Source organism: Peromyscus californicus, unplaced genomic scaffold, assembly GCF_007827085.1.
Source record: "Peromyscus californicus insignis strain IS unplaced genomic scaffold, ASM782708v3 Scaffold_11__1_contigs__length_118956290, whole genome shotgun sequence".
In the NCBI taxonomy this organism is placed as follows: domain Eukaryota; kingdom Metazoa; phylum Chordata; class Mammalia; order Rodentia; family Cricetidae; genus Peromyscus; species Peromyscus californicus.
The window spans coordinates 34,348,021-34,370,029 of NW_026294402.1; the positions used below are offsets into that span (position 1 = coordinate 34,348,021).

The 22,009-nt window shown below is 50.6% G+C and overlaps 1 protein-coding gene across 9 annotated transcripts in view; it reads right to left on the bottom strand.

Annotated features, from left to right (window-relative positions):
- Gramd1b (GRAM domain containing 1B) overlaps window positions 1-22,009 on the bottom strand; it is a 175,833-nt gene that overhangs the window by 19,320 nt on the left and 134,504 nt on the right. For 8 of the 9 annotated variants that reach the window (XM_052757113.1, XM_052757103.1, XM_052757166.1 and 5 more), the window contains 6 exons: window positions 20,601-20,811; window positions 14,887-14,907; window positions 5,265-5,349; window positions 4,622-4,725; window positions 3,497-3,592; window positions 2,791-2,871 (listed from right to left, as the gene is read on the bottom strand). In XM_052757113.1, coding sequence (XP_052613073.1) covers window positions 2,791-2,871; window positions 3,497-3,592; window positions 4,622-4,725; window positions 5,265-5,349; window positions 14,887-14,907; window positions 20,601-20,811 — 598 coding nt within the window. Of the gene's footprint in view, window positions 1-2,790; window positions 2,872-3,496; window positions 3,593-4,621; window positions 4,726-5,264; window positions 5,350-8,141; window positions 10,178-14,886; window positions 14,908-20,600; window positions 20,812-22,009 lie in introns of those variants that run through there. The other variant, XM_052757141.1, reaches the window with a different exon arrangement.

The window sequence follows — 22,009 nt, forward strand, 5'->3', positions numbered from 1 at the left end:
GTGTTTGCTTACTGAGGAGGCGTCTATTTGTCCTCTTTAAAAATACTGTCCTAAGAAAAGCTAGTTTTCCAGGAGGGGTTGAAATGGCCGAGTTGGGGGAGGGACAGAGAGAGAGAGAGCAATGAAAGAGATATCTTGATAGAGAGAGACATTATGGGGTTAGGGAGAAACCTGGTGGTAGAGAAATTCCCAAGAATCCACAAGGATGATCCCAGCTAAGACTCCTAGCAATAGTGGAGAGGATGCCTGAACTGGCCTTCCCCTATAATTAGATTGGTGAATACCCTAATTGTCATCATAGAACCTACAACCAGTAACTAATGGAAGCAGATGTAGAGATCCACAGTCAAGCACTGGGCTAAGCTTCTGGAGTTCAGTTGGAGAGGGGGAGGAGGTATTATATGAGTAAAGGGGTCAAGATCATGATGGGGAAACCCACAGAGACAGCTGACCTGAGCTAGTTGGAGCTCATGGGCTCTGGACTGACAGCTGAGGAACCTGCATGGGACTGAACTAGGCCCTCTTCATGTGGGTGATAGCTGTGTGGTTTGATCTGTTTTGGGGGCCCCTGGCAGTGGGACCAAGACTTATCCCAAAAGTATGAACTGGCTTTTTGGAGCCCATTCCCTATGGAGGGATAGCTTGCTCAGCCTTGATGCAGGGAGGAGGGGCTGGGTCCTGCGTCAACTTGGTATGCCAGACTTTGTTGACTCCCTGAGGAAGGCATTACCCCCTCTGAGGAGTGGGAGGGAGGTGGGGTGAGGGTGGGGGAAGAGGAGAAGGGGAGGGAGGGGAACTGTGGTTTGTATGTAAAAATGAAAAAAATTTAAATTAGAAAAAAAGAAAAGCTAGTTTTCATAGGGTACAATTTTCAGAGGGAAGCAAATGAGTGTCCAAGAAACCAGGATCATGGGTGGAACCGTTATTGAGTCACAGACGAAAAAGAAGGGAGAAAGTGGTCGTGACACGTACGTGACAAACAAGAGCATAAGGAAAAGAGATGCAACCAATAACGAGAAATAAATAAGAAGTGGAAACTCAGGAGTCCTGACACTAATAGACTTTCCAGATGATACGAGAGGTCTCCAGACCCACACTTTGAAGGAATGGTTCGGGCATCTGGAAGAATACCTTAAGTCAACCTTCCAGTTTTCTGACTTAGCAGGACCATCGAGCACGACAGTTGGGTCCTGTTTCTGGACCAGCGGGTGTTGAGTGCCAGCTTTCAGCGATGACTAGGAGAATAAGCCTTTCCTGTCTTACCTACAGCTCCCCTCCTATCCCTAGCCTACGTGGACACCCTTCTTCCCGCCTGGGACATACCTGCTTTCTGTCCATCTCTGTCCTAGCCTCCTGACCATTCACCTTCCCTGTACTGCTTTCCCTGACCAGCTCTGCCTGGCTCAGCTGGAGTCCACATGGTCAGGACAAGTGCAGTTAGCAGACCCTCATTAGATAAAATTAATAAAGTCATTTTGGAAGACACTTAGATGCCAAGTGCATGGCTCTGTGCCTTATTCAGAAATGACAACAGATGTGAACTAAAAAATCAAACTTGCCAGTAAATATGCAGGCCCATTATTAGTTTCCGTTACCGATGCCTAATAAGGTCAGGAGATCTCAGCTCAAAAAGCTACCAAGGTTTAGACCAGGGCTCTAGAGGCTCACATTAAAAAAAAAAACCGCCGGGCGGTGGTGGCGCACGCCTTTAATCCCAGCACTCGGGAGGCAGAGCCAGGCGGATCTCTGTGAGTTCGAGGCCAGCCTGGGCTACCAAGTGAGTCCCAGGAAAGGCGCAAAGCTGCACAGAGAAACCCTGTCTCGAAAAACCAAAAAAAAAAAAAAAAAAAAAAACCAAAAAAACCAAAAAAACAAAAAACAAAAACAAACAAACAAAAAACTATAGAATAAAATTAATTTAGTTGGGTTTCTCCAGGTAGCAATTCGTTCAGGCTAGAGTCAAGATAAATACATTCATGTCAATCATATGGTAACCTAGTTAGAGGTACATATTATTTATATAGGGATTTTTTTTTTCCTTACATTTGTTTCTCTGGCCTGGAGAGTTCCCCCAACATTTGACAGCTTTGAAATGGGAACTCTCTATGGACATGGGCTGTAATATTCTATCTGTGTCTCCTTCCAACCTAACTCAAACACACCAGCCACCAGTTGGTGGTTAACTTGACTGAGTTTTCTTATTTTCTTTATTGACCTACATGACCTGCTCCTCCTCACCTCCCCAGCTGATCCCAGGAGACTACAGTAAAGGCTCTTGCCCATTCTTCTGCCCCCTTTGCCTCCTGAGCAGCCCCAGTGCTTTTCAATGTGGCCTGGCATGACCCGCCATGGCATGCCTAATTTCTGGAGAACCTGTGAATAGGAAACCGGCTTCCTTCACAGCAGTCATGTCTATGGCTACCTGCTTCATTCTACTTGGATGAATGAAGTATATAACTATAAAACAGTGGGACTAAAGTACCCGAAGTCATAGGTGCCTGACTCCTGACAGTGCTGGAGCATTCTCATAAAAAAGCTAACTCTGGTCAGGACTCAGGTCAAGATTACTAGTGGAAGATTTCCAGAGACATGGGCTCCCTAAGAATCAGCCATACCACAATAAAAGCACGCTTCCCAACTAGGACAATATCCAAGTGAGAAGAACACTATGGGTGGATGGCCTTCCCAGGCTGAAGGACAGAGCCAATCCCTCCTGTCTATATGTCTGTCTGTCTATCCGTCCATCCATATATCTACTAACAGAGGGACTTTACGCCCTTCAGGACTTACCTTTTCAAGAAGAGCATTCTGCCAGAGCCGGAACATCATCATGTATGTCCTATCCCGGGCCCCAAATGAAGTAAAAAAGTGCTACATTGAAGCAGAAGATGCAGAGAAACATCTGTGAAAACCTTTAACATAGTGACTAGAAACAATAAAGAAAATCTTTTATTCAAAATACTCAGTCTCAAATGCTACTGACTGTCAGTATCCAAAATCATCAGCACCCTGGGGACCTGAAATCTCCAAGTCCCCACTAGAACCAAGTCCTTCAGTATTTTACCCAGACTTTCTTCTGTGTTTTTTACTCTAGTTCTAAACTGTGTCTTCAAAAATAAAAATGTTCTTTGCTCACCAACTGGAACTGGGCAAGAGGTAAGCTGGTATACAGCATAAAGAGGATGAGACAAACCTATTGACCCATCAACCTTCAATGAAATCTAAATACGCATAGACTATAGTCACAGGACTCAAAATTGGGTGTTTTAGCTCAAAGTTCTAACATGCTATACCCTAAGCCCCTGCTCAACCTTCAACCATCCTGCTTACCCAGGTAGTATTTTCTAGAACTTGTATACCCTGCTTACTGCCTGCCACTTCAAACCCATTAGTCTAAAGATTAAGGTGAGTTAAGGATAAGAATACAGAAGTAGGGAAATGGGGAGTGGGATATGGGGGTGCACGGGTAGAAAGGTCAGAACTCGACAACACTCACCTTTTCTGAATCAGTACAGACTTGGATGGCGTTGGGAATGAGGCGAGCTGTTTTCTCTTTAGTCATGGAGCAGATGTCTTTCAAACGGACTGTCAGCTGGCATCACCATGGTGACAGAGTAGTAGCAAGCAAAAGAGGGCATTAGCACAATCAGGCAAAAAGTGTTCATGGGGCACTAGTAGTTGCCAGAGAAAATCAAATCGCTGTTCTCATAACTCTGGCCCTGGAAGGGACCAACTTAGAGATGATACAGTTTACACCTTATGCCATAGAGGCCATATACTAAGGAACCATCTCTAGCCATGGTACCTAGGTTCTGCAACCCAATATATGGGCAGAGGACCTGTCATTTTTGCTACTGACGAAAACACAGAACACTGGTGCTGGGAGGGCTTATAAAATCATCTGAGTAACTTTTCTCCATCTGATTTTTAAAAGATGAGGGAATAAAGGCAAATTTTAAAAAAAATTAAGATCACAATTAATAAAATGCAGAACCCAGAAAGTTAGCAAGTCAGTTCTTCTAAGCCCTTCAGCCAACGTCCTGCCCACTTTACTGTGCCTTGCACTGCCACAACTCATACCAGATAGCTATGTGCATTTGCCAAAGAAAAACATTTTTGGACTGTCCTCCACACCCAAGAGATGGGAAAGAAGCACATGGCAGAAGAGATGCCATGACTGTGATTCAAAATTGGGTATCTTCCAGTGTTCAGGCCTGGGTTGATGTTAACAATATAAAGGCAGAGCCAGGGTGGTGATGCATGCCTTTAGTCCCAGCACTAAGTAGGCAGAGGCTGAAAGATTTCTGAGTTCAAGGACAGCCAAGGCTACACAGAGAAACCCTGTCTGGGGGGGGGGGGGGGGCGCGGGGGGACACACCATAAAGGCTTGGGAAGAACACAAAGTCAGTAAATGAAGAAAATGAAAGCAGCTTGCTCGGTCATGGCCAAGACCATGTCCAAAGGGACAAGTCTGGGTCTTTCTCTTCTTTTCTTTTTGCAATGCTGGGGACCAAGCACAGAGAAGCCTGTCCATGCTGGATAAGCGGTAAGCATACTACCACTAAAATACAATACCTGCATCACCCACAGTCCCGCACCAACCCAAGTTCAAGGTCTTTACCAGAGTTTCCCATCGGAAGATGTTGCTGTAGAAGCAGATCCAGTTTTCTGAGAGGTAGAGTCGGCCCTGAAGAAGAATGTCTCTTTGGAGTGCACATGAGTAATCTGTGTAGGAAGCAGGATATGGAAGCTCAGAGGCAGGGGACATTTTCAGCAAACCAGTGTAGACTGAGTGTGCCACCCATCCCTCCAGCACTGGGGGAGTCTAGTCATCTGCTGCTGACTAGGTGTACAAGCCACTTGATCTAGCAGCCAAGGGAGTCTCTAACATCTCATGATAAAAACACCGAGGAGATGGATAATGAATGAGTATGATAGCCACTAATGGGCCGGACTTAGAACAATTAAAAAGGTCCGTGCTGTTCAATTAATTTCCATCCTCTTACTACCATGGCAGCAACTGGTTCTATGGAGTGGCCATTTGCAGAGGTAAGTATGCCTCTGAATCCCTCCTGGGTGGGCTCTCAAGGATGCATGCCACAGGCATGGTGCTTGATCCTAAGATCTGGGACTTAAGATGTCGCCTGTTGCCAGCTCAACCTGCTTGCTTGTGTTGGCTCTCAGTCTCTGGCAGAGGCAGCCTGAGTGCTCTCTCTGGAACTCCCAGACTTCCTGGTTGGCCCCCTCCCAGGTTACTAGCTCACCAACAATGAGGCGCTCCGTGTCTGGAAGTTGCTTAAAGAGTTTTCTGAAGTCTTCATTTCTCTGCTTGTAAGTGGGGCTTAACACCTGCACAACAACAGCCAAGATTAGCATGATGTGTCCACACGCTGTAGGATTAGAGGTGGATGCTGGGGTGAAGGAGGGGAATGCTTCTGCATCAGAAAAGCAGAGAGATGAAGCTCTCTTGCCATAGTCCCTGAGAGGCCGGGTTACGAAAGGGGCCTTGGCGTGGAGAGATAGCACAGAGGAGCCAGTCCTGAAAAACCCTTCACACAGCATTGGTCAGTGAGAAATATGGGGCCCACATATGTCCCAAGAAGAGAAAGTCAGGAAGAAAACCTTCAAAGGTCTTCCCAGGACCGAAGATGCCAGCTATCACTGCCCTGCTTCCTGCCAGCTCTACCTTGGCAGTGGAAAAGACCTGAGGGACAACCTAGATCTCAGCAGGACTTTGAAGAGGGTTGGACACTGCGTACCTCTTGAAGTTTGTTATGACTAACACAGTGAGCTAAAGACATGATTTTTTTTTTAAATCATAAAACATGGCACTAAGGAAAATAAAAAAAAAAAATCCAGTAACAGAAAGAAAAGAAAAGGGAAACACAAGTTGTGAAGTTACAGATCCTTCTGGCACATAGGCATGACACCTCCCTCCCTATTCTTACCAAACGATCTACCAAATCCACATACAATGAGGAAACTGAAGCAAGAGAAAAGCCCCATGCCAACTGCTATACAGTGGCAGACTCCAGGATGAGAGTCCATTCTCCATAAGCCACAGAAGCCGGGAGAGGACCAGCGACGCGTACAGCATAGAAAACCAGATCCTAAAAACAGCTTTGCATCCTGTGCCTGGTCATTCCCATAGAATAATTTGGCAAATCTTCCCTGGAAATCCCACCAGCCAGTAGAATAGTTAGGAATTCTGCCCTTTCAAGGCATACAGCTTGAAAGCTTTTACAAAAATGAATGGAAATAAAAAAAGATGGGTGTCCATAGATGAAGAGAAGACAACCTAGGGAGAGCCACACATGAGGACAGAGGCACATTTGCATTCTACCCGGCCATGTGCTGACCTACTTAACACACACACACTAGGCTGCTGACCCTCTGCCAGAGACACATGCCTGAGGGACAGATTGTCCTGCTGGCAGTGACATGTAGTTCCTGGCCTCTTACCCCCTCACCCACTTCCCTGGGAATCCACAGGCACACAGCTGGTAGGGGACAGACCCTTCAACCGTTCACGTTTCAACTTTCTATAAAGCTAAATGACCCACGTGGAAACAGAGTCTGGGAGTGATCGAGTCTGAACCCAGAGCTGCCCGCCTCCGTGACAGCCTGTTGCTCTGACTGGAGGAAGAGGAACGTGAAGGGAGTTACAGAGAGAAAACTATGGGAGCTCAGTTTGGGTCGAAGCTCCAGGAGGGAGAAACCAGAGAGGAGCTGAGGAAAAGGAACCTCTCGTGAGTCTGTCTATAATTGGAATTTCAAGCTTTTGTTCTTGACTTACTTACATGTATAATATGAAAGGCCCAGTTACCTTCCCCAAAGTATACCACACTATCATCATATGATGTCAAACTTCCCAAGTCACCTGTGTGAGCTTCAACCAGGTTTCCAGACCACTAGAGGAAGCCATCTAGAAGTCTATCTATCCTATGATTTCTAGGGCTAGAAAAGACCTCAGGTTGGGCGGTTGTGGGAATGGAACACCTTTAATCCCAGGCAGATCTCTCAGTTTGAGGCCTGGTTTACAGAGTGAGTTCCAGAACAGCCAAGGCTACAGAGTAGAAACCCTGTTTCAGAAAAACAAAACAAAACAAAAAACCCAAACAAACAAAGACCTCAGATACAACAGTCCTCCAAGAATCACTAAATACTATGCAAATGTCCCACCCTCTAGAAGAGAATCCGCACACAGGAAACCCTTGCTTGACAAGCTGACAACTCATATAGTCCTCATTATATTTCACCTTCTAGACAACTGTAAATACCCCACAGCAAGAGCAAGCATATGTCCACCACATACATCACCACACCTCACCACAAGGTAGATTTCATTACCCCACTTCATATTTGTGGGAAATGAGGCAGAGGTTAAGCAGCTTGCCTGAGGAATGTGGAGACCCAGTGGGAATGGAACATGAGTCTTATCCAACCACTAAAAAGAAAACCAACCACAGGGCTTCCCTGCAACAGCACACTCATGGGAGAAGACACTTGCCTGCTCTGGGGCTCCCACTAGCTTCTCATGACAGGCAGCCTACCAGGGCCCCCCAATCCACTTCAAGGGAAACTGGGTATCTGGTAACCCGACACCTAGAGTCCTCCTAGTTCTGATATTTCATTCATCCACAGTGTCATCTTCCTTGGGCTTCTATCATACCCAATGAGAGAATTCCAGGGCCCACAGAGATGGATGCACAGGAGTCTAGGTACAATCTCCCAAAAGCATGCAGGAAAAGACATTGATCTTTTGTGCTTAGAGCAGTGGGGAAGAGTAGGGAAGGCCTCCTAACTCCACATTTGTACCTAGTTGTCCTTATTCTACTGTCTGTTGATGTAGATGGTAGGCCAGCCTCTCTGTACTAAAGTACAAAGACACATTGGGTGGGAATACTTGGCTTTCAATCCTATGCCCCTTCGACGCTGGGGAACCTAGCCCCCTATACCCACTCCCTTCGTACTCTTAAACATTCTCTTCCAAAGGTGAGGCAAGGTTCACTTCTATAAAATGGCCAAAGAATTCTGGCTCAAGGGTTGTCAAGTCTGAGGCTCTCAGCAGGGCCAAGTGCAGCATGAGAGAGTACACAGAATAGTCACAGAGACCCAGGGAATTCGGGTTACACACTCACGGCTGGGATTTTCTCAGATCCATGCCAACAGTAGCATTCCACACCATCAGCAAGCCTCTTCAGGTACCACAGCAGAGACTGACTGTCCAGTTCCAGCAGGAGGCTCCAGAGGACCCCAGACTCTGTCAGAGATTCCATCACCCCTAACAAATGTCCCAGGCAAGGGTCCCCAAGTCCTTATGCTGATTCTCAGGTTCCCTCGGAATGAAAACAGTGAGTCTTGCCTGAACCGAACACAAGGTGGTCTCTGGCTTCTGCACAGAGGGTCTCTGTAACCCTGGCTGCTGTCTTTTCCTCTCTCAGAGCCGTGCTCCCCGTGCAAACTCTCACAAATGAAAAGATATAATACACATGGTTCTCAGAGCGGGCTGGCTGGCCAGTGTCTCACAGCTGGACTCCGCTTCATCCTTCCCTCGTCTTCGGTCTGGGGGCAGCCCAGAGGGGGTGTGGTCAGGCAATACTACCTGGTGGGTGCAGCCACTCAAGAGTCCAGGTGAGGCCCGTAGGCATAGATACAGCAGGTACACAACACGGGCTGAGAGTTGCGGAAGGGCAGCCCCACGTGAATGGGCAAACTCTGCAGAGCAGGATGAGCCACAGCTGGGTCCAGAGGTCTATTTCCACTAGCAACTCACACTCAGAGTGACTCACAAGTGACTCTTCGGAAGCTCCAGAGAGGCCAGGATGGCCCAGATCCTTAGTCCAGATCTGCCCCCAAGGACTGACCTGTTCAATGTACTTTCTATCCCCCCATCAGACCAGGACTGCTGTGACTCACATCTCTCACCCAGGCAGAACGGGCCACCACTTAGCTGCAGCACGGGGCCTGCTCTCATCCCCACCCCTGCACACACCCCTTTTGCCTCCAGAAGGCACTCCTTTCAGCTGGCCAGCAAATGACTTCTTTGTTAAGAGTCACTGGGGCCTGAGGGAGGGAGGCAGGGCTGGTGGGCGGGCAAGGCCAGAGCCCCACACATGCTTCAAGTTACAGGATCCGGGTGATGGGCCTGGCCAATGTCCTGCAGTAACCCCAGGCCTAGCCTGGCCTCAACCAGCAGATGTTTCCTGCAATGGAAAGTTGCTGGCCAGGGCTCTCAGTGGAGGAAGAGAAGGGGAGGTGCCCAGGGCATCACAGTTCTGGTGAAATCTGAAATTTGAGACTGAATAGAGAAGGGGTCTCTTAAGAAACAGCTCTCCTTTAAGGAACCCGTCTATTGGGCAACTCCTCTGATGCAACAGCATTAAACATGGGAATCTCCAAATGGGCTGGTCACAGAGAGGTCGGACAGACAGCCTGGAGAAGATGAGGTCGGCCCAAGGTGCTTTCCCAAGGACTGAGTCCCACCTTCCATACACGGAGGCACAGGATCAAAGCCAAGCAGAATCACGGGTGGCTGCTGGGACCTTGAGGGGAAATAGCAACAGTAAGAGCAGACCTATGGACCCTGGCGAGAAGGAGGGAGACAAGTAAAAGAAAGAGACGGCAGCCAGGCCATGAGGGCAGAAAGGGCTCTAAACCAGTGGTTCTCAACCTGTGGTCCATGACCCCTTTGGGATTGAATGACCCTTTCACTGGGGCTGCATATCAGATATTTACATTATGGCTCATGATAGCAGCAAAATTACAGTTATGAAGTAGCAACAAAAATAATTTTACATTTGGGGGTCACCACAGCATGAGGAGCTGTATTAAAGGGTCGCAGCATTAGGAAAGTTAAGAACCACTGCTCTAGGCAGGGAGGTAGAGAGGAGGAGTAGACCGCATGGGGACTGGGAGGGCGTGGACTCCCAAGATCCTAGAAATAATTGTGGCAGCTCCCTTGTTCTACCCAGACAGCCTACCCTGTCAGGAAGGTCTTGGGCTGTTGCATTATGGGTAATGTTCCTTTGTCTTATAAACCTTAGTAATTTCCTATGCTTAAATTTTAAAAATGAAGCCAAAGAATATGGATTCTTGGGTCTCAGACCCAAAGACTCCAGTTAAGAGGAACATGAGAGCCATTGTTAGGGTAAACAGAGGGGAAAGAATCCTTGCCCAAGGCATCTTCTAACTCCCTCCCTTTCCATCCTGAAGGACACTTGCCTTCATCTAACCTAAGGTAAACCGCACTCCACTGGATGCCATCTTCCCCAGGAATGAGCCACCCTTCAATTTAATCTTTTCTAGAACTTAGTATTTCATATATTGTGTAAAAATTATCTACCACACGAATGTATTCCCTATCTCTCTATTGGCATCTTATACACACACACACACACACACACACAGAGATCCCTAAGCCACAAGCCTGGCTTCTTGGAGCGTAGGCCCTGCCCTGACTCTATCCTAAGATCAAGTTCTCCCTGCCCTGTATGTCAGTGGTCCTCAAGTTTTGTGGCAGGTGAATCCAGCAATTCTATTTTCCAGGGTAACCACAACCATCTCATCGGGACCACACCACACCCAAGATACAGGCAGTATAGACAGTTCCAGGAGGCTCCAGACACTTAAACAGAAATTCCCTGGAAACACTGGTATCCAGGCCAGAGACACAGGCAAGTTGAGATGGTGACTGTTTGAACAAGACAGGGACAGTTTACAACCTGAAAGATGTTGTCGTAGGAGATGAGTCTCAGTCTGCATTGGTCTTGTCTCCACCCCCTCACCGAGGGCTGGGCAGGGCAGGGCCAGAACTCCAGGAGCCGGAATTGGCTCTTAGCTAAACATTAACTCTATGGCAAACACTGGGTGCTGGGACCAACTGGTACCCTCTCTCCAGGTTCAGCAGGAAGGAGGGGGGTGAGAGAGCCCAGATTAAAAAAAAAAAAAAAAGATTTTGGTTCAGCATTGACCTCACCTAGGGAGAAACCAGTTAAGATCCACAAAGGAAATCCTGGTGCTTCAGCCAAATCCGGTAAGCAGAAGCCAGATGTGGGTGGGACAAGGACAAGGGAACGTGACTAAACATGGGGTGGGCATGGGTGCAATGCAGAAGGGTGGGGGAAGGGTTAGGATTGGGAGAGGGGGGTCTCATCTGGAGAGGTCATACCACCACTGGGGAGTGAAGGATGGGGCTGACTGTCATGAGGGTACCCGTCAGGAAGATTCTTAAAAGTCATGTGTAAAATCATAGGTGGGAGACAGACAGACGATGAGGAAGGACAGCCCTCATCGGGAGGAAATACCAGGCACTGGCTGTGTCATCTCTGCTACCCCAACACCTGCATCCCCTCCTACAAAGCTTTGTCCTACTGTTCCCAAACCGATGCAGGCTAGACCTGTATGTCACTCCCGGGATTGGCTCCATCCCTCCTTCCCTTCCTTAAAGCCAGCTTTCCTAACAGAGGACAGTGTCAGACAATGTGGGTGCTGTCTCGAGCAGCTGCCCTATTCTAGGCTTTGTCCCTAAGTTGCTATGGAAACACTAACACCCCAGGAATGAGACATAAGGCAGAAGGGTCTACCTGCCCACCTGGAGCTCAGCAAGACCCGTGCCTACCGGGACCGGGAAGGAGCATACTTGAAAGGCACATGGCATCCCTCAGGCTTTAGTCTGACCACCCTTACTTCTGACTACAGTTCCAACGCCCTGCCACCTGACCCCTTAAGCTCCTGACCACTGGGGCTGCACCTTTGTACTCCCAGGCTGGAGGCCCTGCTGAGTGAAATGAGCTGGTCAGCTGTGGTGGTGAAGGGCGAGAAGGGCCCCAGGGCAGTTGCACAAGACAGGGTCTTCACACTCCACCCTGACCCAGACGTTCGCCCTCCATGGCCTCTTGCCCAGGTCACTAGGGTCTAGCCACTTCCTTTATTATGACCCACCCTTCAGCTCAGGTTACTCTGTTATTTTGCTTCCCTTGGCTAGTTGTGGGACAATGAGTTAGTCACTTTTCTCCTCTGCAGACTGGTGGTGGTGACGGTGGCGTAGAATGGCTTCCTCTTAAATCCCACCCAGGCCCCTTGAACAGGTCTCAGGGACTCCTGGAGCAGTCAGCAGCGCCCTGCAGGGCCCTGACCCTAGCCTGCCCCCAGGGCAGGGCATTAGAAAGCCTGCGTCGACCTGAAGGACTCCTAGTGCCAGGGATAGAACCCGAGGCATCCTGGCTGGTGAGCTGACTCTAGCTGGGGGAAAGAGAAAAAGGCGCTGTGTAGAGAGAGCCACAGGAACAGGACTCCGGGATGCTCTCTGAGGGTCAGATTCCAGCCAGCCGGCCAGCAGAGAGCAGCAGAGGTGAAAGGTAGGTCTAAGGGAAAGCGGGTCCTAACGACAAGGGTAGGCCGAGAGCCTCCCATGTAGACTATGAGGGGGCAGTGCTGAGGGAGGGGTCGACGGAAGTCCCCCCCCCCGTGATGTATCTGAACACAAGTGTAGAAGGCAGAGAGCCACAGCACTCAGAGAGAAAAGGGTACTTAGCCAGCCAGGGCCCAGCAAGGACTATAAAACCCTACCCAGCAGGTGGCTCTCGGAGAACCCAGGTCATAGATTCCAGTGTCAGCCAAAGCAGTTGTGCCAACGTCCAGGGTAAATGTACCAGCAGGGTCAGAGAGAACCCGGGGGAGACTTCCGCAGTGTCGAACAGACCGGCTAACTACACTAACAAGTGGCTCTGGAAAACTGAGCCGGGGCATCTGTTTCATCAGTAAGGGCGGGAGGATCCCATCCAACTAGCCTGTTTGGGTACCACAGCCAACCTGCCTCTCCACGGCTGCAGTTATGGATCAAGCTCTTCAGCTTGTCCAGGAGATACAGGAAGAAGCAAAAGCAGAGCACACCTCTTAGTTCCTGCAGCTAGGGCAACTGGAAACTCTGTTTCTGGCATCCCGATGTTCACCCGCCATTTATTTCTATCTCCTCCTCCACTTTCAATCCTTTCTACTTCCTGCATCCATAGGCAGTGGCCCAGAGCAGGCAGAAAGGGATGTGTGGTTGGTCAGCCTGGAGGACGGACAAGTTCAACAGCATCTGTCAAGTTCAGCTGCAGACAGATGCCCCACCCCCATGCTCCAGCCAAGGAAGGGGGGCATGGTCTCCCAGCCTGTCATTACACCCAGAGCACTCAGATGTCACAGCTTCAGAATCAGGCCGAGGGAGGGCGTGGAGATGGAAGTGGTGGAGGGGTGGCCCAGCTTAAAACTCGAAGCACTCGGGGAGAAACAGAGAGTCAGCCAGGTGACTGGGAAGCAGAGAAGGGGAAGAAAAGGATGCTGGGTGCGGGCCAGAGAGCACGGAGCGGGGAGCCGTACAAGGAACTGGAGAAAGCAAGGCAAAGTAGAAGCAGCTGCGCTGCTCCATGCAAGGAGAAAGGGGGCGAGAAGAGCCAAAGCCGCAGCAAAGACAGGATCTGCGTGTCCAAATTTGGATGTTTTAATTGCCCAATAACACTGTGGCCATGTGTTTTCTGTTTCCCGTAGGTGACACTAATTTATACAATGCCGCTCAAAAGGAGATTACTGGGTAGAGGATGCCGGGGTATTTGCAACAGCTGGGCCAGGATGGCTCGCTCCCACATAGAGGGAGCTCCTGCCTCTGTGATAGGAGCTGCCATCAGCCAGAGGAGGCCGGAAGACTCTTGATGAGTCGGGGAGAAGCAACAGGCGAGAGGAGGCAGAGTTCAGCTTCCCTGCCACCCACTGTCACCTCAATCCTCAACTTTCTTGTAGCAACACTGGCCATTTGGGGTGCTGGGGGGGGGGGGGCGGTGTGGATGGTAGATCAATACAAAGCACCTGGGATAGGCAGGCCCAGAGTAGCTTGTGGGAAGGCAGAGTGTTAACTGGCGTGTGCCTACCTTGAGGAACTACTTACTACCATGTTGCAGAGGGATGATTTGGATCCACAGCCCCACATTAAACAGGAGCCTCTCCTTAAGCCCTTCCGCTGTTCCCTCCCACCCTGTCATTCCACCATCCCGATGGCTGCTCCAAGCCTTAGCTCCCACTGGAGCAGAAGCAGGAACAAGAGGAGGTGAGTTGCGGAGGAAGAATGGTATTCTCAGCACAGACCGGCTCAAAGAAGGAGAAACCAGGGTCTGAAGGCAGACCGCAGGACACACCAGCTCTTCCACTGGGCAGTCCTCCTGAAGGCACTGACCATGTGACCAGGGCAGGCTGGGAGACTTTAGCTAGCTGTTCTTCCAGGGAGGAGTTCAGGGCCTCACAACCTGGTCTATGCGGCAAGGAGAATGGGGCCTTTGCAGGGCCTTCGCAGGGACCGCTTAACTCCACAAAGCATTTTCAGGGTCCAGAGCTGGAGGAACGGCCACTGGGGTGGTGACCGAAGAAGACTCTGCTTTACAGACCGGAAGCAGCCAAGCCCTTCATCAGGCACATGCTCTGGAGGACATTGGATGTCAGCCACAAATTCCATCACATAGCATAGTCTCTCGACTCCAGTACCCGCCAAGATGCCTTGGCTAGCGGATGCTAACTTTGCCCCCCTGGCTCCCCCTGACCCCAGAATTCTGTCTGGCCTTGAAAGAGCCACTCCCCCATGGTTGCTCCCTGACTTCATATAGGACACTAGATGAGGAAAGGAAAGAGGTGGGTCATTTCTTCATGTCCCCAGATCAAATCCTGCTCCCCGAGACTTAGCCAACCTGCTACAGATGGGAACTACTGTATCCATTTTGGGTTGGCAAGGGCAAGAACTCAGAGAACCCAAGCTGTCCTTGACACTTTTCCCTCCCTCTGCCCACCTCTTACCCCACCCCCCACCACACACCCATTTTACTATCACCCAACAAGAAGAAAAACAGAAATACTTACATTGTACCAACTCTGGCTTTTCTGAAAAGACAAAATAAAAAGAGAAGGAAATTAGTCAGGGAAGAGATGCTGGAAGTGGCCAGAGTATTCCTTCCCCCTGAGGTGAAGGTGACAGAGACAGCAGAGGGTGGCCAGGGCGAAGGAGTCCCAAGGCAGCTGAATGCTTCCCATGTGGATGCTCAGGAGGGTCCTCCTTTCGCAAGACAGCCCCAGAAAGGAGGCCCAGGGAGCAGTCCATGCTGGAAGCCCCACCACAGCTGGGGCGGTTGGGGACGCAGGCAGTGGCAGCACTAGCTAGCGCTCAACCAGAAGGAGTCGGAGCCCCATCGCCAGGTTCTACTGATGGGGCTGTGGGATGTGTGGTCGGCATCCAAAGCCTAGTCCCCAAGTGGGTTTGGACTAGAAGCGAAGTACAGATGGAGCCCAGTACAGCCTTCTGTTCCGGGTCATCTCTGGCAAAGGCAGGGTGGGACATTTTGGTGACAGGGGAAGAAGGGACTGCCTAAAGTCACACTGTGCTTCCAGCTGGCAGGTGAGTGAATTTTTCCTATCCCAACAACTGGCTGACCTCCTAACAGCTAACGGCAGAGGGATGGCTGGGGTTCGGCAGGGGGAAGAAAGGACAAGCGTGTCATCTTGAAAGGCTTCTCCCAACCCATGGTGTCACAACTTGGTATTCACAAAGCCACATTCTGTCCCAGGTCTACCATCGAGGAATTCTCATTCTGATCTCCCCAAGGGATCTGAAACTTTCTAGTAAAAGAAGAGGAAGGGCCGGAATGTGCCATGTGTCCAACCTCTACTTGTAAACATTCTATGTGGATATAAGAAACTTCACCAACAGGTCAAAGCCTCAGTGGTACCAGAGGGATGGAGCTTGTGTATGGTCAGCAACCTGGAGCTTGTGTCATGAATACAGAACTGGGCAGCCACTGTGTCAGCTGGTAAGCTGTGTGTGTGTGTGTGTGTGTGTGTGTGTGTGTGTGTGTGTGTGTGTGTGACAGGGTGGAGGTAACTGTGAACCAGGGTGTGAAGGACCAGATGACCAGATGCTCATGTGATCTCCCCTCACCAAGTTCTTCCTTTTGACCAGAAGTCTGCCCGACACCTTTGACCCTCTCCTCTGGTGGCCGGAGACAAGCAGTGGATGGGGATCAGACATGACTATGCTTCTCCCTCACACAGATTTCACTGGCCAGCTTGGCCAGGGCAGCAGGTAGCAAGGCAGACACTCAGTCCCCCTCTTCTAGGGTCTCTCTGTGGTCATGCCTCGAAAGGCTGTCACTGCGGTCTGATCTAGAAAGCACAGTCTTTTACCATAGTGCCACTGGCTCCTCCAATCCAGAAGCTCAAGGCCAAACCCACATATTCAAGGGAACTGCTACTTTGTAGGAAGGAACTCTGCACTTGAACATTCCCATCGATCAGCTAAGGCCACAACATGCCTGGAGGAGGGCGGATGGAGCAAGAAGGTTGCATCTAACGGGACCTGCTTCTACAGACTTTTTGAATGTTCACAGTGACAACTGACTGTAGGACCACAAGAAATGTTGGCTAACTGCACATCACAATGACAGCAGGTATCCCCTTGCAGCCACCACCCCAGGCAAGTCTCCACAGTTATCCCGGGATACACTAGCCCTGACCCAATCCGGTCACCTGCATCACAGATGAGGAGCCTCTCAACTGCACCCAAGCACTTTGTTCCTTGTAACTTTGGTATATGACCCAAGGAGGAAAGGGGGCGATGGGAACCGGATCCCTTGAGATCCTCAGACATGGATCTGCCCTCCTCCTGCCCATGCAGACAGAAGTAGATCTCTCTGTATACACTATCAAGAAAGCCCTTGAAACAAACAGCTTCAGGGTCCCATGAGCTTCAGTTAGAAACATCTGTCCCATCTCTAGCTCTGTGATACCTTTATGTCTAGTATTTGTTATCTTATAAAGTGAGAGCAAGGAAAGAAGTCTACGAACTAAAGGAAATGAGGAAGGTGCCCTCTAGAGCCCATGGACTTTGGAGGCCCTGCCCCTGACCACAGAGCTAGCTACACAGTTTCTTATCTGCCAGTACTGAAGGTGCCTCGAGGACACGTAGACTGACATTTCCAGTGACTTCCACATTAGCCCTCAAGACTGCCCAGCAGGAAGGAGTTCCTAATCTTTGACCTGCCTCCTGGGGAAGAATTACATCCTCATGGCTTCACATTCCTGGGCAGAGAGCTGAAGAGACCTCCTGTGAATGAAGGCCTCAGGGAAGTTTAATGTCCAGGAGGGTAACAGGGGCACAGACAGGCAGGTCAGAGAGACTGCCTACCACTGTAAATCCATTGCTGTGCTCCTACCTGGATAGGGCTGGAAGGCAAGAAGGCACTGACCTAGGGAAGCCAGGCTCTAAGGGCATATAATAGATGGTTAAGCGGGGAAGGAAGGAAGTACCAAGGCCCTGTCGGAGGCAGGGTTAGAGCTGGAGGTGGAGGGCTTGGAGGACTTGTTCTGGGTTTCTCTGGAATTTCCTACAAGGAGTCAGACAAGCAAGGACTAGATGGAATGCAAGGCTCCTGGAAACATACTCAAACCACCTCATAGCAGTTTCCTGCCCTCGCATCCAAAAGCATCTCCCAGAGCAAAGGCTCAAGGAGACTGAAGAGTGGGCTGAGGTCGGGGGTGAAGGGAGAAGAGGGCCAGGAGCTCCACATTAAGCATAAGTTGAAGGGGGGGGGGGGTATGTGTCAAAAAACAACGTCTTACTTTGATCAGATTAAGTTTGTCATACTGAAAAGAAAAACCACAAAAATTAGAATTCAAAACAAACAAACCAAATGGTGAAAGGTCACAGTAGCGCCAGTGTCACAGCACCGGGCATTGCCAAGCACCAACGGAGAGCTAAGCTGAAAGGCACAAGCCAAGGATTGAGCGGCCCTAGCTACTGGGCAGGCCTGCAAGGGCTGATGGCATTCTTGAGCTGGTGGGGGCAGGAGAGCATGCCCTGGCTCCCTCTAGTGGCCGCTGGCCATCACTACCAAGTGCAACTCGATTGTGGCCCCAAAACACAGGGTTTCTGAGAGTGAAAATCAGCCAGCCCCGGTGGTCCTGAGCAGAAACAAGAATCAGCCTCAACCACTGAGATGATGATGATGGGGAAGGTGAAGACTCAGTGATTCCCCTGTCCCAACCCTGCATCTAACAAATGAAGAGACGGAGGCCAGAAAGGGGGAGACACTGCATCCATCCCCTCCTCTGTGAAGAAGGAGGGAGGCACCTTGCAGCCTGCTTCAAAAACACACAGGGTGGCCCCTCTTTGCGGGAGGTGGTCAGGGGTGGCTCAGCTATGATGAGGGCAAAAACAGCTCGAGCTCACAGATCCTCTGCACAGCTACAGTCTGTCTGGCCCCCTTGAAAGGATGCTCCCCGGGGGGAGGTAGCGTTAAAAGCTTTGGCCTTATCCCAGCAGCACTTCCTTGCCATCCAACAGCTGGCCCTGCATTGAACCCTCCTCTTCCCATGATGGCTCTGGTATCAGTCTTCTGCAGTTGCTGTGTCTTGCACATGCACACTGCGGGTTGACGGTAGGGGCTCCCCAGCACGCTTGTGCGATGTGGTCCTCCCCACATCAGTGGTCAGCAAGCATTGAATAAGGTAAGAGCTGTGCTGCTCACTGAATGAATAAGAGCTGTACTCTTCACCTTAGGACTGGAAAGACTAAAGGCTCAGAGAAGACGTGGCGGAGAAGGAATGACCCGACACCCACATCCAGCCAGCTCCTCCCCCTCTTCCCGATGAGCCTCGAGCCCTCTAGCACACATTTCAACTAAGGCAGAGGGGTGAGCACAAAAAGGTCTTATTAACTCCTGTCCCCAGACAGCGGGCCAGCCTGAACCTGCCTAGCCTCCTCCACCCAGAGAGGGCTCCTGCTGGCTTCCTCACTCCAGGCTGTCCTCAACTGGCAATAGCCACTTAAAATCCTGAGAGCGCTTTGAGTCTGAAGGGCACAGCGGGCGTGTTCTTCCATCAGGAATGAACAATGCATTGCCTTCCTCCCCGAGGACACTTGCAGACACTGTTGTAAGTCTTCCCTCGGGTTCTTCCAACTGCACTCCTTCCCCACAATTGATTCCCTGGGCACTACTGTCTTAGTACCAATTGCTCGCCATTTACTCACTCCAACTTCCCCTCGGACCTCAGAGATCCTCTGTCCCTGGGTAGATAGACTCTGGCACATCTCCCTCCTGCAATCATACATCCAGAGCCTGGTGGGTCTTGTCACATTCATCAACCTCCATCCAGGTGCTGACACTGCACTCACTCCCTTTGATCAAAACCCAGGGCTCTGAGCAAACCATGAGTTGATTCCAGAGTGGTACAAGCAAGTAGTAAGGGGTGTCCTGGCCAAGTAGCTCTCGGGGGCGGAGGAAAGATGAACTGGGCAGATCCTGTGAGGCCTTGGCAAGGTCATCACTGACCCTCTGTCAAGGGTCCTTCCTGACAGGCTCTCATCACTTCCTGCCGGGGAAGCCAGACTTACCCACCAAAGGGCCACAAGAAACAACGTTATGACTGAATGGAACTACCCCCTGCAGGACTCTGCTTTGAGAAAGTGCCACGCCAGGAGGGAATCACAGTCCCACTAGTGGTGGTGTTTCAGAAGCAGGCAGACACGGGTTGGAGGGGGGTGGGGGGCGTGAGGGGAGGGCGGCCGGGGGCAGGGTCTGTTTTCTGACATCAGGTGCAGTGGGAGTGGTCCCTCCGTGACTTCCAAGCCAGCCTGCCAAGGGATGGGGGTGGGGCACAGTGGGGTCGGCCCTTCTGGGAAAGGGACCAAGCAGGACATATGGGCAGAATCGGCAGGGGTGGAGGGAGGGATGCTGAGCACTACAGACAATTCGGTACTAGAGGGGAGAGTAAAAGACAGAGACAAAAGATGGCTTACTTTTGAGAGGCGCTTGTGAGACTAAGACCATGCATGCAGAGAAGGTATTTGGGGAACGGTGGGGAGAAGAGGAAGAACAAGAAATCAAAAGACAAATTCAAGTGGGAAACCAGCTCCCAAGCCTCCTCCCCGGGGGTCCCCTTTCTCATGCCCTGTGAGTCTGGTGGTTTGGGAGCACCTAGGCAGAGGGGCCTCTTGGTTGCCAGAGGCCTGGGAATGGAAGGAGAACTCTGAGGACCCACAACCACCTGAGGCTCTGTGCTAGCCCTTGGACCAGGAGCCTGAGTGCTCGGGTGTGCAGGTGCAGGAAGGATGGACTCAAGAGGGATGGAAGGGCCCTGGGACTGTCCTCTCTGCAAGATGAATAGGTTGGCACAAAGGTAAGGCAGGGTGATGGCCAAGGAGGAGGTTAAAAACAGCACTCTGGAAGGTTCCCTGAAGCCCTCTCTTTCTGGCAATACAGTTATCCCAAATAATGTCCCTTCACCAGTTTAAGGGACCTAATTTAAAGAAGGATTAAGCAGATGCTCCCTCCTGATCCCCACAGACCCCTCTAAATCTCAAGGGTCATGAAGCTCCTTAGATCCTACAGAGAGATGGGAAGTGGGGTAGAGGAGGGGCACGTGGCTCAGGACCCTCCCTGAGTGCTTAGACTAAGGTCTCCCTTGCCAGCCCTGACCTGACCTGACCTGACCACATAGACACAGGGGCTGTACATGAGTACCCAGTACCTCCCCGCAGCTAGTTAACAAGGGGTCCTGGGTCTCCATCATGGTCTGCTCACCTTGGAATTTTTACCGCCACTCCGACCAGATTGTGAGGAGCAACTGCGTTGCACACCCTGCTCCGGGGTGGATGGGGACTTGTCCGAGGAGTGGTCTGAGCCCTTCTCCACCATGGTGTCTCCGTCCTGGTTCTGTGGTGTTGGCGAGCGGGACCGCTTCCGGAGGATGGGGGAGCAGGCCGGCGTGCTGCGGTTGGAGTTACTGGCAGTACTGCAGGGGCAGATGGAGATGGGAAACGAGGTGAGAGGGAGGAGGAAGGAAAGAAGGCTGTCCACGATGGCAGGCCAGAGACCCATGCAAAGGACCCAGCTCAGGGAGCCCAGGCAACAGGCTGAGGAGAAAACCAGAGAGAGGGGCCCTGCTACGAACTCGCCATACTGTAATGCTGCTACTGGCCAGCAGGGGGCAGTAGTGCCAGTGTCAAAAGGGAAACAGGACTAGAAACCAGCAGGTAGGTATTTAAATATTCACCCACCCATCCCGCAATCTCCCCCATCCAATCCAGTTTGAGCTTTTACTACGGGCAGAAGAGCTATTAGGGAAAATAATTTAGACCCTGAAAGAATCATTGGCAATCACTCAATACCACCAGCTCATTTTATAAACACGATGTTTCAACGCTTTTGTCCATGATGATAATCTCACTTCTAAAAGCATTCACATGTGTACTACTTCATAGACAGGTCTTTTTAAAAATCATTACATTACTTTCTTTTGCATGTATGTGTGTGGGCATGCATGCACCACAGCATGCCTGTGGAGGCCAGAGAGCAACTTGCTGGAGTCTGCCCCCCCACTTCCACGATGTGAGTTCCTGGAATGAACTCAGGCCACTTGACTGGCAGTGAGCGCTTTTGTCTCCTGAGCTACTCACCGGCCCACATACCACGTGTCTTAAGGCATTCAACCCAGCTAATAATGGCAAGTGCCATTATCCTTAAGTTTAAAAATGAAGACAAATGCCTCAGACAGAAGTAAGTGATCAAAGGAGAGACTAAAAATTTGCTTCAGATGTAAGTCATTCACACCGTTCTATTGAGCTATGCTGCTGTTTCACTGGGGCAAAGTCTTTTTCTCATAGCCCCCACCCCACCTCAAATTCATCTCTGAAAGGGTCCTTGGATTTCCCATGGAACCAAATCCGGCCACACCTAGGCATACCATCTGTTAATACAGTAAGAATTGAAACTTGGCTTGCGTTTTCAATAGAGCAGAAGAGGTAAAGAATTGAAAAGGGAGAGGGAAAACACTGAGTTCATTTTGCTGTGTTTTGGAAGGACAGAGAAATGAAAGGGACGGGCAAAAGGGAAGAGGACTCAGAAAGAGGGAGGGGGTGGGAAGGGACGATGTGTGAGACGGCACAGCCACAGAGCAAGGCGGGCGGGCGGAGGGGGCAGGATCCTGCCCA